At 46.0% G+C, this 14204-nt stretch overlaps 1 protein-coding gene and 1 long non-coding RNA gene across 8 annotated transcripts in view; one reads left to right on the forward strand and one right to left on the reverse strand.

The window, feature by feature from the left end:
- LOC130363058 (uncharacterized) overlaps nt 1-13653 on the forward strand; it is a 44376-nt gene extending 30723 nt beyond the window's left edge. For 2 of the 3 annotated variants that reach the window (XR_008891708.1, XR_008891707.1), the window contains exons 2-3: nt 12554-12651; nt 13522-13653. This is a non-coding gene — a long non-coding RNA (uncharacterized LOC130363058). Of the gene's footprint in view, nt 1-8277; nt 8366-12553; nt 12652-13521 lie in introns of those variants that run through there. The other variant, XR_008891706.1, reaches the window with a different exon arrangement.
- EPRS1 (glutamyl-prolyl-tRNA synthetase 1) overlaps nt 1-14204 on the reverse strand; it is a 147918-nt gene that overhangs the window by 22729 nt on the left and 110985 nt on the right. For all 5 annotated transcript variants that reach the window (XM_056568365.1, XM_056568366.1, XM_056568361.1 and 2 more), the window contains 5 exons: nt 13737-13816; nt 13541-13642; nt 8874-9029; nt 1709-1906; nt 619-792 (listed from right to left, as the gene is read on the reverse strand). In XM_056568365.1, the coding sequence (XP_056424340.1) occupies nt 619-792; nt 1709-1906; nt 8874-9029; nt 13541-13642; nt 13737-13816 (710 nt within the window). The remainder of the gene's footprint in view (nt 1-618; nt 793-1708; nt 1907-8873; nt 9030-13540; nt 13643-13736; nt 13817-14204) is intronic.

The raw sequence follows: 14204 nt of genomic DNA on the forward strand, positions 1-14204 counted from the left end.
TAAATCAGTTTACAATTGAATTTTGTACAGATTTTATTCCAGAGGACATGGGTGAGATTTTTAAAACCTCTTACCCACTTTACTGCTACTGTAAATCCTGTGGATTTTCTGCACCCTTATACTACCACCCAGCCTATTAGGTCCTTGGCAGAGCAGGGGGCCTTTACTAGCCTGGCAGTAGCAACAGGGTATCAATGCTAGACCCGCTAATACCACCCGCCAATGTCGTGAATGTACAGCGCTGTACGGAAACGTGTTAAAAGCCACTAGGTGTAATAAATGGGCGAGAGGTAGATAAATATTTTTCTGATTTCAGCAGATTTTGTACAGTATAGACAGGTCACTTAATAAACCCCAGCTCAATGTTTAACCAGCGAGCATTTACCATGTAATCAGTCACACATAAAGTGCAAGCAATTGCTATTTTCAATAAAATTATGTTTTATAATCCACAATTTTTACAGCAGATTATAAGCGGATGAGGAAACGCCAATAAAAGAGTCGTAATAAACCTCTGTCTAATGACCCTCACAGACGGTAAAAAATATATATATATTTTTCTATGTAAAGTGCATCAGATGAGAGGTGTCAGCAGGAGGTCAATGTCAGGGAACTAACCTTCAGCTCCCAGTGGTTGAATTTCCATCCAGGGGAATAGTTGTCACGCAGATCGGTTCGTGCCCGGATGTTCACGTTAAGGAGGCGCTTGAAATACTGATTGCACTTCTGGAGCAGAGCTTCTCTGTCGTCTTCTGAGAGCGTGTTTGTGATGCCACATGGAATTATAATAATCTAGAAATATTAAAATAAATTATATACTAATTTTTTGTATTTTACAAAATGCTGGAGACTATTTTTTTTATTTATTGAAAATAAATTCGTTTTTTTTTCTAATAGAGCATAAATGGGGTACTCCTGTACCCCAGCCTTCTGAACATCAGGTTCAGAAGGCTGGGGGCATGGGAATACCCCTTTAAATCTCCTACATAGACATTACATAAAAAAATTCTACTGCCTGCAGCCACCACTAGGGGGAGCTTACTGTATTCTTAGTCACCAAGGCCTCGGATTTTGTATCGAAGTCACTTATGTTGATGCTGCAAAATACTTCAGAAAAACCAAATCACTATTTTCCCCTGTGAAACATTCTCTAAACCAGACATCCCAAAATTTTGAAGGATTCGACCAAGGGATCAGACTTTTAGAAAAAGTAAATGATTCTTGGAAAGTTCCTTAAACTCCAAATATTGTATTTCATGACGACTGAAAGGTGTACAGATAGCAATTCCTAGGACCAGAGACAGGCGAGTTTCTAGCAAGGAATGCTCTTATTCATAATCTATGAAGGTGAACTCCGGGATGTAACAACTTATGCCGTATCCTAAGGACAGGAGATAAGTGTCCGACCTTAGGATAGGGGATAAGATGTCTAGCAGCGGAGTACCCCTTTAAGGTTGGAGATTGCCACATGGCATTTAGTTTTTTGGCCAAAAATGCGCTGTTAGCTGGGATTTATTAGGAAATACGAAACACCAGACTCGCCTCTCCTTGGTATTATGGTCTCCTTGGTATTATGCATTCATACATTCTTTTGGCAATCAGCTAAGGTTTTAGCACTTGGCCACACCAATCACAACTTCTGTTTGTATAAGGATAGATATTCTTTAACATTTCTCATACAAACACTTAGCAGTGAATCAGGGCTCACCTGGACACAGGCTACTCGGGGAGGCAGCACCAGCCCCATATTGTCTCCATGAACCATGGTCATTACTCCGATAGTCCTGGTGGTGAGACCCCAAGAATTCTGAAAGGCATACTGCTTTTCTCCTGGTTTTTTAGGATCTTCAAATGTGATCTCAAACATTTTTGAGAAATTTTGTCCGAGGTGATGTGATGTGGCACCCTGTAGATGAGAACAGGAGAAGAGAGGAGTTTTCCCAATTAAAAGGGGAATTCCAGGAAAAATTTTTTTTTTTTTTTTTTTTAGATCAACTGACTACAGAAAGTTAAACAGATTTGTAAATTACTTTTATTAAAAAATCTTAATCCTTCCAATAGTTATCTGCTGCTGAAGTTGAGTTGTTCTTTTCTGACAACAGTGTTCTCTGCTGACACCTGACTGTCTCAGGAACTGTCTGGAGCATAAGAGGTTTGCTATGGGGATTCGCTCCTACTCTGGACAGTTCCCGAGACAGGTCTCATCAGAGAGCACTTAGACAGAAAAGAACAACTCAACTTCAGCAGCTGATAAGTACTGGAAGGATTAAGTTTTTTAATAGACGTAATTTACTAATCTGTAACTTTCTGGAGCCAGTTAATAAGGAGATTTTTTATTTACTTACCGTAAAATCTCTTTCTCGGAGGATCCATTGGGGGACACAGACCTTGGGTGTATGCTACTGTCTCTAGGAGGTGTGACACTATGGTAATAAAAAAAAAAAAGGTCGGCTCCTCCCAGCAGGATATACCCGCCTCCAGGCCCTGAGCAAGTCAGTTTTAGTTCCAGAGCAATAGGAGAGGACAGACAGGTCAAAGAAGACCCAAACTGTCCGAGAACCAGAGGAAAAAATACACCTGAACACACCCTCGGACAGAGAACCGAAGAAAACCCCAATGGATCCTCCGAGAAAGAGATTTTACGGTAAGTAAATAAAAAATCTCCTTTTCTCTATCGGCTCCATTGGGGGACACAGACCGTGGGACATACCAAAGCCGTCCCTTGGGTGTGCAGATAAGCAGTCAGGCAGACGGCCGGCCGTTCCACTCCCGCCTGCAACACTTTACGACCCAGACTAGCATCAGCCAATGCGAAGGTATGAACCTGGTAGAACCTCGAGAAAGTGTGCAAAGACAACCAGATAGCCGCCTTGCAAATCTGCGAGGCTCTGTTCTGGAGAGCCCAGGATGCCCCAACAGAACGGGTAGAATGAGCCACAACCCTGAAGGGAGGAATCTTCCCTTTACAGCGATAGGCTTCCGAAATGGTGGACGGAATCCACCGAGAAATGGTGGCTTTGGAAGCAGGTTGGCCCTTACGACGACCTTCCGTGAGGACGAAAAAGGAATCACACTGACGAAACGAAGTAGTAATAGAGAGATAGGACCTAACATCCCGAACCACATCAGTTTGTGGAGTAAATGCTCCTTCGGATGAGAAGGAGCGGGACAAAAAGACGGGAGGACAATGTCCTCATTGATATGAAAAGCCGAAACCACCTTAGGCAAAAAGGAAGGATCTGGCCGGAAAACAACCTTGTCCTGGTGGACCACCAGAAACGGAGAAAGCTGCCAATTCAGACACCCTCCGGATGGAGGTGATAGCAACAAGAAACGCCAACTTCCAAGAAAGGAGGCGCTGAGACACCTCTCTAAGGGGCTCAAAGGGTGCACCCTGGAGGGCACTCAGAACCACATTCAAGTCCCAAGGGTGAGAGGGTGACTGGTAAGGAGGGACAGCATGCGCCACTCCTTGAAGGAAGGTCCGGACATGAGAATTAGAAGCCAGAGGACGGTGGGGAACTGAGAGACAACCCCAGTTCCAAACCCGACTGCAAAAAGGAGAGAAGACGGGGAACAGAGAAAGTCGCAGGAGACAGGAGCTGAGCTTCACACCAGCTAAAATAAGACCGCCAAGTACGGTGGTAAATTTTTGCAGAGGAGGGCTTACGAGCCCTGAGCATGGTGTGAATGACTTGGGAAGAGAACCCGCGGGCCCTCAAAACCGCGGTCTCAACCGCCACGCCGTCAAATGCAGCGACCGTAAATTGGGGTGGCAAAGAGGACCCTGTGAGAGCAGGTCCGGACGAAGCGGAAGGCGCAGCGGAGCGTTGTCCAGGAGCCTGACTACGTCGGGGTGCCACGACCTTCGGGGCCAATCTGGAGCTATCACAATGGCGGAAACGTCCTCCGCTTTGAGCTTCCTCAGAACTCTGGGAAGGAGCGGAAGGTAGGGTAGGGTAAACCCCCCCCCCCCCCCAAGGAATCACTAGGGCGTCCACGGCTAGAGCCTGAGGGTCCCGGGACTTGGACACAAAAGGAAGGATCTTCCGATTGTGCCGAGACGCGAAGAGGTCCACGTCTGGAATGCCCCAGAGGTCACAGACCCCTGGAATGTGAATCGCCAAAACCTTGCTTTCCGCCCAGATGAGAATCTTTGTCACCTTGGCCATGGCTGCCGAGCTGCGAATGCCGCCTTGGCGATTTATGTACGCCACGGCTGTGGCATTGTCCGACTGGACGCGGACAGGACCGGACCGTAGCCGGGACTCCCAATGGAAAAGACAAAGACGAATCGCCCACAGTTCCAATATGTTTATTGGAAGAACAGCTTCTCAGGGAGACCAGAGTCCCTGAACCGTCCAATCCCTGAACACACCGCCCCAGCCCGACAGACTGGCATCCGTTGAAACTACCTGCCAGTGAAGGAGAAGAAATGACCGCCCCTGAAGAAGAAGGGGGGAGCGGAGCCACCAGAGCAGAGACTGACGGATCCTGCGAGGGAGAACAATCTTGCGATCGAGGGACAGAGGAGACCTGTCCCATCGAGAGAGAATCGCCAGCTGAAGAGGGCGGTAATGGAACTGGGCAAAGATACGGCCTCCATGGCCGCCACCATCTGACCCAGGACTTCCATACAAGTGCGGATGGAAACTGGGACCTGAGCCCGAAGGGAGCGGACTCCTGACAGAAGAGTCAGACGTTTGTCCGGCGGAAGGCAAATTCGGGCAGAGGCCGTGTTGAAGTGAAGTCCCAAGAAGATCAGAGACTGGTTGGGAGAGAGGACAGACTTGTCCCCATTGACCATCCACCCGAAGCGATCCAGAGTGTAAAGAGTGACATCCACATTTTCCAGAGTCTGGGCTCTGGTGGAAGCCTTGATGAGAAGGTCGTCCAGGTAGGGTATAGACCGCAACAGGGCCATCACTGGCGCAAGGATCTTGGTAAAGACCCGAGGAGCCGTGGCCAGGCCAAAGGGGTGTCAGATGCCGATTCGGAAGCCTCGTCAGCCAGTTCACCAGGAGAATGTGAACGAGTAGAGGCAGTCCTGGAGGGTGGTGACCCTGACCGGGTACGCGGCTCTGGCGTGGCAGAGCGGCGACTCTGAAAACGTCCTCTGGAGGAGTGACGTTTGTGACCAGATGACAGGGGGGGCGGGACCCACTGGGGGAGCGCCCACGCCTATCGGAAAACTCAATGGAAGAGTCGGACGAGGCACCCCTAGTACGCTTGTGAGAGCGTGAAGTATGTGGGGAAGAGGAGCGGGCCCCCAGAGAGGGCCGGCACAGGGCAGACCCCTTCAAGGCGGACGCCACTTCCTGGGAGGACTCAGCCACCAAAACGGGAGACTTGAGTCAAGTCAGCCATATACTGGGTCAGAGAAGAAACCCAGGCTGGAGGGGCAGCTGAATCCACCGGAACCGAAAGGGCAACCGGGGGTACCAGGGGGTCTGAGGGAGCAGTGGAGCAGGCAAAGCAAGTGGGCTCAGTAGAGCCAGGCATCTCTGTATTACAGTGCTTACAGACAAAAGAAGACACAGACATTCCAGTTTTCTGTTTAGAGGAGGAACAGCTCTGGGTACGGACATAATGAGAAAAAGACAGGAACTTTCTCACCCTAGTCTGTGTCCCCAGGCAGCTGCAGTGGGGAGAACTCGGCTCCGTGCAGCTAGAGTGCCAGCCAATAGGGAGAGAGGGGCGTGCCTGAGGCACTAACTGATTGGCCCCTTCCACTGAAATTCGCGCCCAAGCACTGATTGGAGGCCACTTCGTGCCTCTAGGGAGCTCCGACAGCCCAGGGGGCGGAGCTATGAGAAGAGCGAGGAAGAAGCTGTAATGGCGCCCGCTCCTTGTCCCGAGCGCACGTGTCAGCCGCATATGCGCTCAGGGGGGGAAGTGAGCAGGCGGCCCATTGGCCCGGCCAGAACGAGCGCCGTGGCCGTCAGCCACATATAAGGTGCTGCGGTCATAGCCACACAGCAAACACACACACACACACAGTGAAGCAGTAAAAACACATTCACACAGTGTAAAAACAGAATGCATGCCCCCTAAGATGCCACTGCTCGCCCCAGAATAAAAGTCAAACCCCAGTATAAGCCAGCCCCATAAACCTGAAAAGGTGGTCCAAAAACTGAGGGTCTCCAGAGGTTGCAAGTCCGCACCTAAGGGAGAAAAGGGAAATGTACTTACCTCAGTCAGAAGAACTTACCTAATGGAGTCTTCCGTGAAGTGTTCAGTGAGCTTTTTGTCGCCTGCATCACGCCTGGCTGCTATGCGCGAGCGAGGCGAGGCGAGCAGGGTAATAGGGGGACCCGGACCCATGAGGTACCAACCCAGGCGCTGACTGTTGGCGAGGGGGGCTGAACAGCGCATATAAGCAAAATCTGTGCCCCCTTACTCGCAATGGGGAAACAGGGAACCGGAGTCCCTGAGTCCCCACCTGAAAACATGAAAGAAAAAGGAATAAAAAACTAACACGTCCCTAACTAGGAAAACAATAAATCAGAAGACCTGGTCTGGAGAAATCCAGACCATGCCCACCTCCTCCAGACACTAAGCTTAAACTGACTAGCTCAGAGCCTGAAGGCGGGTATATCCTGCTGGGAGGAGCCGACCATTCTTTTTATTACCATAGTGTCACACCTCCTAGAGACAGCAGCATACACCCACGGTCTGTGTCCCCCAATGGAGCCGATAGAGAAGAAGAAAAAAAAACTATATATTATATATATATATATATATATATATATATATATATATATATATATATATATACACATACATATATATACATATATATACACATATATATAATATATATATAATATATATAAAAAAAATATATAATATATATATATATAAAATATATAATATATATATATATATAAAATATATATTATATATATATCTAAAATATATATATATACACATCTAAAATATATATATATACACATCTAAAATATATATATATACACATCTAAAATATATATATATATATATATATATACACACATCTAAAATATATATATATATATATATATATATATATATATATATATATATATATATATATATAAAATATATATATATATATATAAAATATATATATATGTGTTTTTGCCTGGATTACCCCTTTAAGCAATTCGTTAGAAGTATCAAAACTAAAATCATGAGAAAATGTCATAAGTCAAGGAAAAAGAAAACTTGAAATTCCATTAATCTGGCATACAATAATTCAGAAATTCCAATCATCTGTCAATTATTTCTAAACTGAAGGGGGTATTCCCGTGCCCCAGCTTTTGAACATCCGGTTCAGAAGGCTTGGAGCAGTGGCCGCAACGTCACGACCACGCCCCCTTATTTAGTCACGCCCCCTCCATTGATGTCTATGGGAGGGGGCGTGATGCCCCCTCCCATAGACATCAATTGAAGGGGGCGTGGCTTCTGAACTGGATGTTCAAAAGCTGGGGCACGGGAATACCCCTTTAAAAACTACAATATAAAGTTCAATTTTACAATAGCAGATGCAGAATATTAAGATTATAGGACCCATAAACGTTTTCAATTGGATTCTGCTGCACTGTGGTCATAGTAAAATTTTAATTCTGAAATGCGTAAAAAAAAAAAATCAACATGTTCATTCCTTCAGCGGAATCGGTTCATAAATGCATTGCTGTTGCCTGGAGGTGGCGCTAGGGCTGGGCGGTATACCGGTTCATACCGAATACCGAAATATTTGTGCTGCACGATATGAATTTTAACCCATACCACAATACCGGTTTGGTCCCTCCCCCTCGGGAATGAATTATCAGCCTAGCGATGCTGTCCCCCCACCCCCCCAATTATTAGCCCAGCGCTGAGCTGTCCCCATCGGGGTACTACTCACATATGTCACCCGCAAGCGCTGCTCTCCTTGCCCTCCCGTTTGTTGCGGCTGCCGGTGCCGAGACTCTATACCAGTCTTCAACCTCCAGATGTTGCAAAACTACAACTCCCAGCATGTCCAGACAGCCATGCTGGGAGTTGTAGTTTTGCAACATCTGGAGTTCCGCAGGTTGAAGACTCACCTTCCCCATCGGTCCGGACCTGCTTCCTAGGGAATGGAACATCGGAAAGCCGGCTTCTTACATGACAGAGGGCTCAGCCTATCACTGGTCGTGGTGGAACATCGCTGCAGCCGGTGATAGGCTGATGGCTCTCCGACGTTCATATCTCCAGGAAGAGCATAAGGCCAACGTAGGAACATACGTTAAAGTTTATTTTGTTTGCCTTTTGCAGCCGAGGCATAGGGATACAGCATGGAGTGTCAGCGCCAGCGGCCGCAACAAACAGGACGACGAGGAGGGCAGCGTTTGCGTGTGACGTGAGTAGTACCCCAATGGGGACAGCGCAGTGCTGTGATAATAATAAATTTTGGCGGGGGGAGGAAATACCGTTATATACCGTGGAACCGCCATAAGTTACAAAAATGCCGCAATACACATATATGGCCATACCGCCCAGCCCTAGGTGGCGCATATCCGAGCGGTCTTAGCGCTGGCTTGTTTTGCCGGTGTATCTGCTGCGCATGGAACGTCTGCTTGGATTTTATTTTTTTCTGGCAGAGATTGCGCTGTGTGAATGGGCCCTTAATATAGGATCAGACTGTGTGTTTGTATTTTACTTTTCGTAACTTTACATTCTCTACCCCTATGTAATGTAGGTTTCTACAGCTGCCTGATAATCCAGAATATCTAATTACCTGGATTATCAGGATTCGCCTGTATATTTCTGATTATCTGTCACACCAGTGTCTTGACAGATACTCTACATTTCTTCTTCCCAAAAAAGCACAGAAATCCTCCCCCCAATCTGATATCACTGACACAAACCTGAATAGCGCGGCCGCTGGCAGAGATAAAGGCTTCCACTGTGGTTGTATAATCGCCTCCCGCAAACTTCTCTTTCTCTGTCTTCCTTCCTTTTACTACGGGAATTGCCAAGAGCTCCTCATAGACCCGGGTATAGAAATCCAAAATCTGCAGGACCTACACAAAATATCACAACAGGTTAGCTGCACACTCAGACGGCAAAGTGACTTAAAAGGGGTTATCCAAGATTTTTTTTTTAATATATATTATATATTATATATATATATATATATATATATATATATATATATATAAAAATTATATATATAAAATTATCATATCTATCTATCTATTTATATCTATATATCTCAACTGGCTCCAGAAAGTTAAACATATTTGTAAATTACTTCTGTTAAATTTTTCTTTTAATCCTTCCAGTACTTATGAGCTGTTGAGTTGTTCTTTTCTGTCTAAGTGCTCTCTGACACGTGTCTCTAGAACTGTCCAGAGTAGAAGCAAATCCCCATAGCAAACCTCTTCTACTCTGTGCAGTTCCCGAGACAAGCAGAGATGTCAGCAGAGAGCACTGTTGCCATACAGAAAAGAACAACTCAACTTCAGCAGCTGATAATTATTGGAAGGATTAAGATTTTTTAATAGACGTAATTTACAAATCTGTTTAACTTTCTGGAGCCAGTTTCTCGACAGTTTATTCCCCCCCATTAAAATCATATGAAAATCAATAAAAATCAGTGTTTGTTTGGTACTGTGGTACCACATTTATACAGTGTTTTTTTAGGTCTTACCATAAAATAAAAAATAAGTAATAAAAATTTGTATATATTTATTTTAAATGTGTCTATAGCTTAAAGGGGTTCTCCGGTGCTTAGACATCTTATCCCCTATCCAAAGGATAGGGGATAAGATGCCTGATCGAGGGAGTCCCCTGTGATCTTGCATGCGGCACCCCGTTTATAATCAGTCCCTGGAGCGAACACGTCTGATTACCAGCGACTACAGGGCGGGCGGCGTGTGACGTCACGCCCCCGCGTGAGGTCACATTCCGCCCCTCAATGCAAGCCTACGGGAAGGGGCATGACAGCTATCACGCCCCCTCCCGTAGGCTCGCATTCAGGGGCAGAGCATGACATCACGCTCTGTAGTCGCCGGTAATCAGTCCCGGAGCGAACACGCTCCGGGGACTGATTACAAACAGGGTGCCGCATGCAAGATCACGGGGGTCCCCAGCGGCGGGACTCCCTCGTTCAGGCATCTTATCCCCTATCCTTTGGATAGGGGATAAGATGTGTAAGCACCGGAGAACCCCTTTAAAGTAGTAGTGCAGAAGCAATATGGCGCTTTTATAATTCTCACAAAAGGAGGTATTGCAATGTAGCTTAATTTATTTTATAATTTTTTACAATAAAAAAAATAAAAAATAGATAGAAAAGTTCCAAGATCAGAGCACCAACAACGGAAACTCAGGTTCTTGAATAGGGCTGAAGTTATATGGTTCCCAAATGTGCAACGTTTCGGCATCCAGGTGCCTTTATCAAGTATAGTTTACAAAATGAACAAGTGCACTTTTATACACCGTGATAGAATCAGGGCGGGTTCACACTATGATTTCATTGTACGGCTGCCGAATCCGGTTGGGGGGAGTGAAAACTGGGCGCTCCCGTATCCCAGCTGGACCCGGCCCGTATCCAATGTATTTCAATGAGCCGACCAGAGTGAAATGGTGACTCTGGTCGGGACATTTCTGCCCCTTATCTGGCTTTCTGACCGGACCTGAAACCGTGGTATGCCGCGGTTTTAGGCCCTATAGAACCAGATAGAAAACAGACTGCAGATGTGCTACGTGTGACCCTACCCTTAACGACGAAGGACGTATATTTAAGTCCTCCGCCGGCTCCCACGATATGCAGCGGGGTCACGCGGTGTCCCCGCATCATATCGGGTTGGTCCTGGCGGCTATCAACGGCCGGGACCCACGGCTTATACAGGACATCAGCGATCGCGGTGATGCCCTGTATTAACCCTTCAAAGCTGACCGCCGCGTCTGAAGTGAAAGTAGTCGGGCTGTTCGGGACCGCCGCGGTGAAATCGCGGCATCCCGAACAGCTTACAGGACAGCGGGAGGGCCCTTACCTGCCTCCTCGGTGTCCGATCGACGAATGACTGCTCCGTGCCTGAGATCCAGGCAGGAGCAGTCAAGCGCCGATAATGCTGATCACAGGCGTGTTAATACACACCAGTGATCAGCATGAGAGATCAGTGTGTGCAGTGTTATAGGTCCCTATGGGAGCTATAACACTGCAAAATAAAAGTAAAAAAAAGTGTTAAAGGTCATTTAACCCTTTCCCTAATAAAAGTTTGAATCACCCCCCTTTTCCCATAAAAAATAAATAAAACAGTGTAAATAAAAATAAACATATGTGGTATCGCCGCGTGTGTAAATGTCCGAACTATAAAACTATATCGTTAATTAAACCGCACGGTCAATGGCGTACGCGCAAAAAAATTCCAAAGTAAAAAAAAAGTGTATTTTTGGTCACTTTTTATACCATTAAAAAATGAATAAAAAGTGAACAAAAAGTCCGATCAAAACAAAAATGGTACCGATAAAACCTTCAGATCACGGCGCAAAAAAATGAGCCCTCATACCGCCCTGTACGTGGAAAAATAAAAAAGTTATAGGGGTCAGAAGATGACATTTTTAAACGTATACATTTTCCTGCATGTAGTTATGATTTTTTCCATAAGTGCGACAAAATCAAACCTATATAAGTAGGGTATCATTTTAACCGTATGGACCTACAGAATAATGATAAGGTGTAATTTTTACCGAAATATGCACTGCGTAGAAACGGAAGCCCCCAAAAGTTACAAAATGGCGGGGTTTTTTTCGATTTTGTCGCACAATGATTTTTTTTTCCGTTTCGCCGTGCATTTTTGGGTAAAATGACTAATGTCACTGCAAAGTAGAATTGGTGACGCAAAAAATAAGCCATAATATGGATTTTTAGGTGGAAAATTTAAAGGGTTATGATTTTTAAAAAGGTAAGGAGGAAAAAACGAAAGTGCAAAAACGGAAAAACCCTGCGTCCTTAAGGGGTTAAACAACATTATGGAAACCTTACTACAGTGTTTCCCAACCAGGGTGCCTCCAGCCGTTGCAAAACAACAACTCCCAGCATGCCCGGACAGCCAGGCTGTCCGGGCATGCTGGGAGTTGTAGTTTTGCAACAGCTGGAGGCACCCTGGTTGGGAAACACTGCCTTACTAAGTTATACTGACTATTCGTTTGTGTCTCTTGCATGCCCGACTGCCACAATTACCCACAGACATCAATATTTTGTCATGAGCCCCCTTTAATCTGTCAAATAACTTCTACACCACGGTGTCAGACCTGACAGGATCAGCCTTGTCTAGAAATCCCGTAATTAAGGCAGAAGCGCTATTGCATGTTACAGTGGCCATTGTTTTCCCAAAAGCAGCGCCAGCCAGTTTTAAATTAATGGGGCACCTGGGAGCTTTTTATTAAATTAAAGTAAATTTCACAAAGTGACATCATGAAAACTTCCTACAAAGAAGAAGCTGTATTTATTTATACTGATGTGACCGAAAAAGCAAAAAAAATAGAACAAAAAAAAAAACAAGGTCTGAAGGGAATAATAATGAGACCCCTTGTATTTCAGGACTTGGGCAAAACTCCATTTACAAGACTCTATAGGAATGAGTTGAGACGGGTGAAATGAGGACATTTGGCAAATGAATGAAGAGATCGAGACAACAGGTAAGAGAGTGGGAAGGATGGGGCAATGCTGCCATCTAATGGAGGGTTATAGAAACTACAACTACCTGCAAACTGAGTCCTGGTCTGGAGAGGATTCTCACCAGATCTGATCCTCTGACACACAGCAATTCCACAACCTGAACAGTTAAAGAGCCACCGTTTTGGGATTGCTGCCTTACGTTATCTTTAACACTTTAACGACCATAGACTTGTATACACGTCCAGGCAGGATGCACGTTTCCGCACCAGGATGACTATACATGTCCATGGTTCTTGTGGGTGCTGCCCAGTGCAACCACGAGATCGAGGCAGGGACTCGGCTGTAACACACAGCCGGGACCCTGCCACACTGCCGGGACCTAAGTAAACTTTGGTCCCGGTAGTTTAACCCTTACAGCTGCGGTCGGAAGTGACCGGGGGCTGTAAGTGTTTTGATAGAGGGAGGGAGCTCCCTGTGTTCCCTGCAGCACCCCACAGCGCGATCGCGGTGCCTACTGCACTGCCGGGACCGAAGCAAACTGTGGTCCCGGCAGTTTAACCCTTACAGCCGCGGTCGGAAGCGACCACGAGCTGTAAGGCATTTTGACAGAGGAAGAGGGCTCTCTCTGTCTCTCTCCTATAGCACCCCGAAATGATCACGGGGTGCAGCACGTTACCGGGGCAGCCGGGGGTCGTTACAAGGACCCAGTTATTGCCTGTCAGGACGTCCTGAGGCACGTCCTGATATGCTGCCTGCCAGCGTAAAACTGGCAGGCAGCATATAACTGCAATGCAGTATTGGAAGCAGTATTTTCTGAGGCAGTCAGAGGGCGCTACAAAGAAAAAAAATAATAATAATAATAATACTGGTCAGGTGTTGTTCTATTACAGATCTATGAGATTAACACACCTCCTCTGCAGCCTCCTCATATGTAGCAAAAGCAGTGTGTCCCTCCTGCCACAGGAACTCCCGGGTGCGAAGGAAGGGCTGAGGATGTTTGAACTCCCACCTCTGAAAAATACAGACAATATTCGTAAAGGTTAAAAAGGACAAGATATACGATCACCCAATCATAGGCAGAAGCAGATAAGTAAGCTGTACATACCACAACATTGCACCACTGGTTTAGCTTAATAGGGAGGTCACGATGAGATTGCACCCATTTAGCATATGCAGGATACATCACTGGAAGAACAATGTAACATTATGTTAGAACACTCTCCATTAGTGTTAACCACCTCAAAAAAAAAAAAAATTTTTTAAGGTTAATATGTTAAAGGGGTACTCCAGGGAACTACACTCATCCCTTCCCTTTCATCAACCTATTTGTCTAAATATCATTCATTAGCTATACAGAGCAGATTCCTTTGCCAGCAGAGAGTGAGGAAATGACAACATCCAGCCATCCACACTGTCTCTGTCCAAATCCCTCTCTGAAAGCAGTCCCCACCCTCCTGAGAGACACAGACCATGTGGTTTTCGCCCTCTCTTTAGTGCTGGGAACTAGGAGGTGTGTGCAGGAGGAGGGTGGGGGCTGGCAGAGCAGAGCTGCAATGATTGCTAGGAGATTTAG

The sequence above is a fragment of the Hyla sarda genome, chromosome 3, assembly GCF_029499605.1.
Source record: "Hyla sarda isolate aHylSar1 chromosome 3, aHylSar1.hap1, whole genome shotgun sequence".
Classification (NCBI taxonomy): Eukaryota; Metazoa; Chordata; class Amphibia; order Anura; family Hylidae; genus Hyla; species Hyla sarda.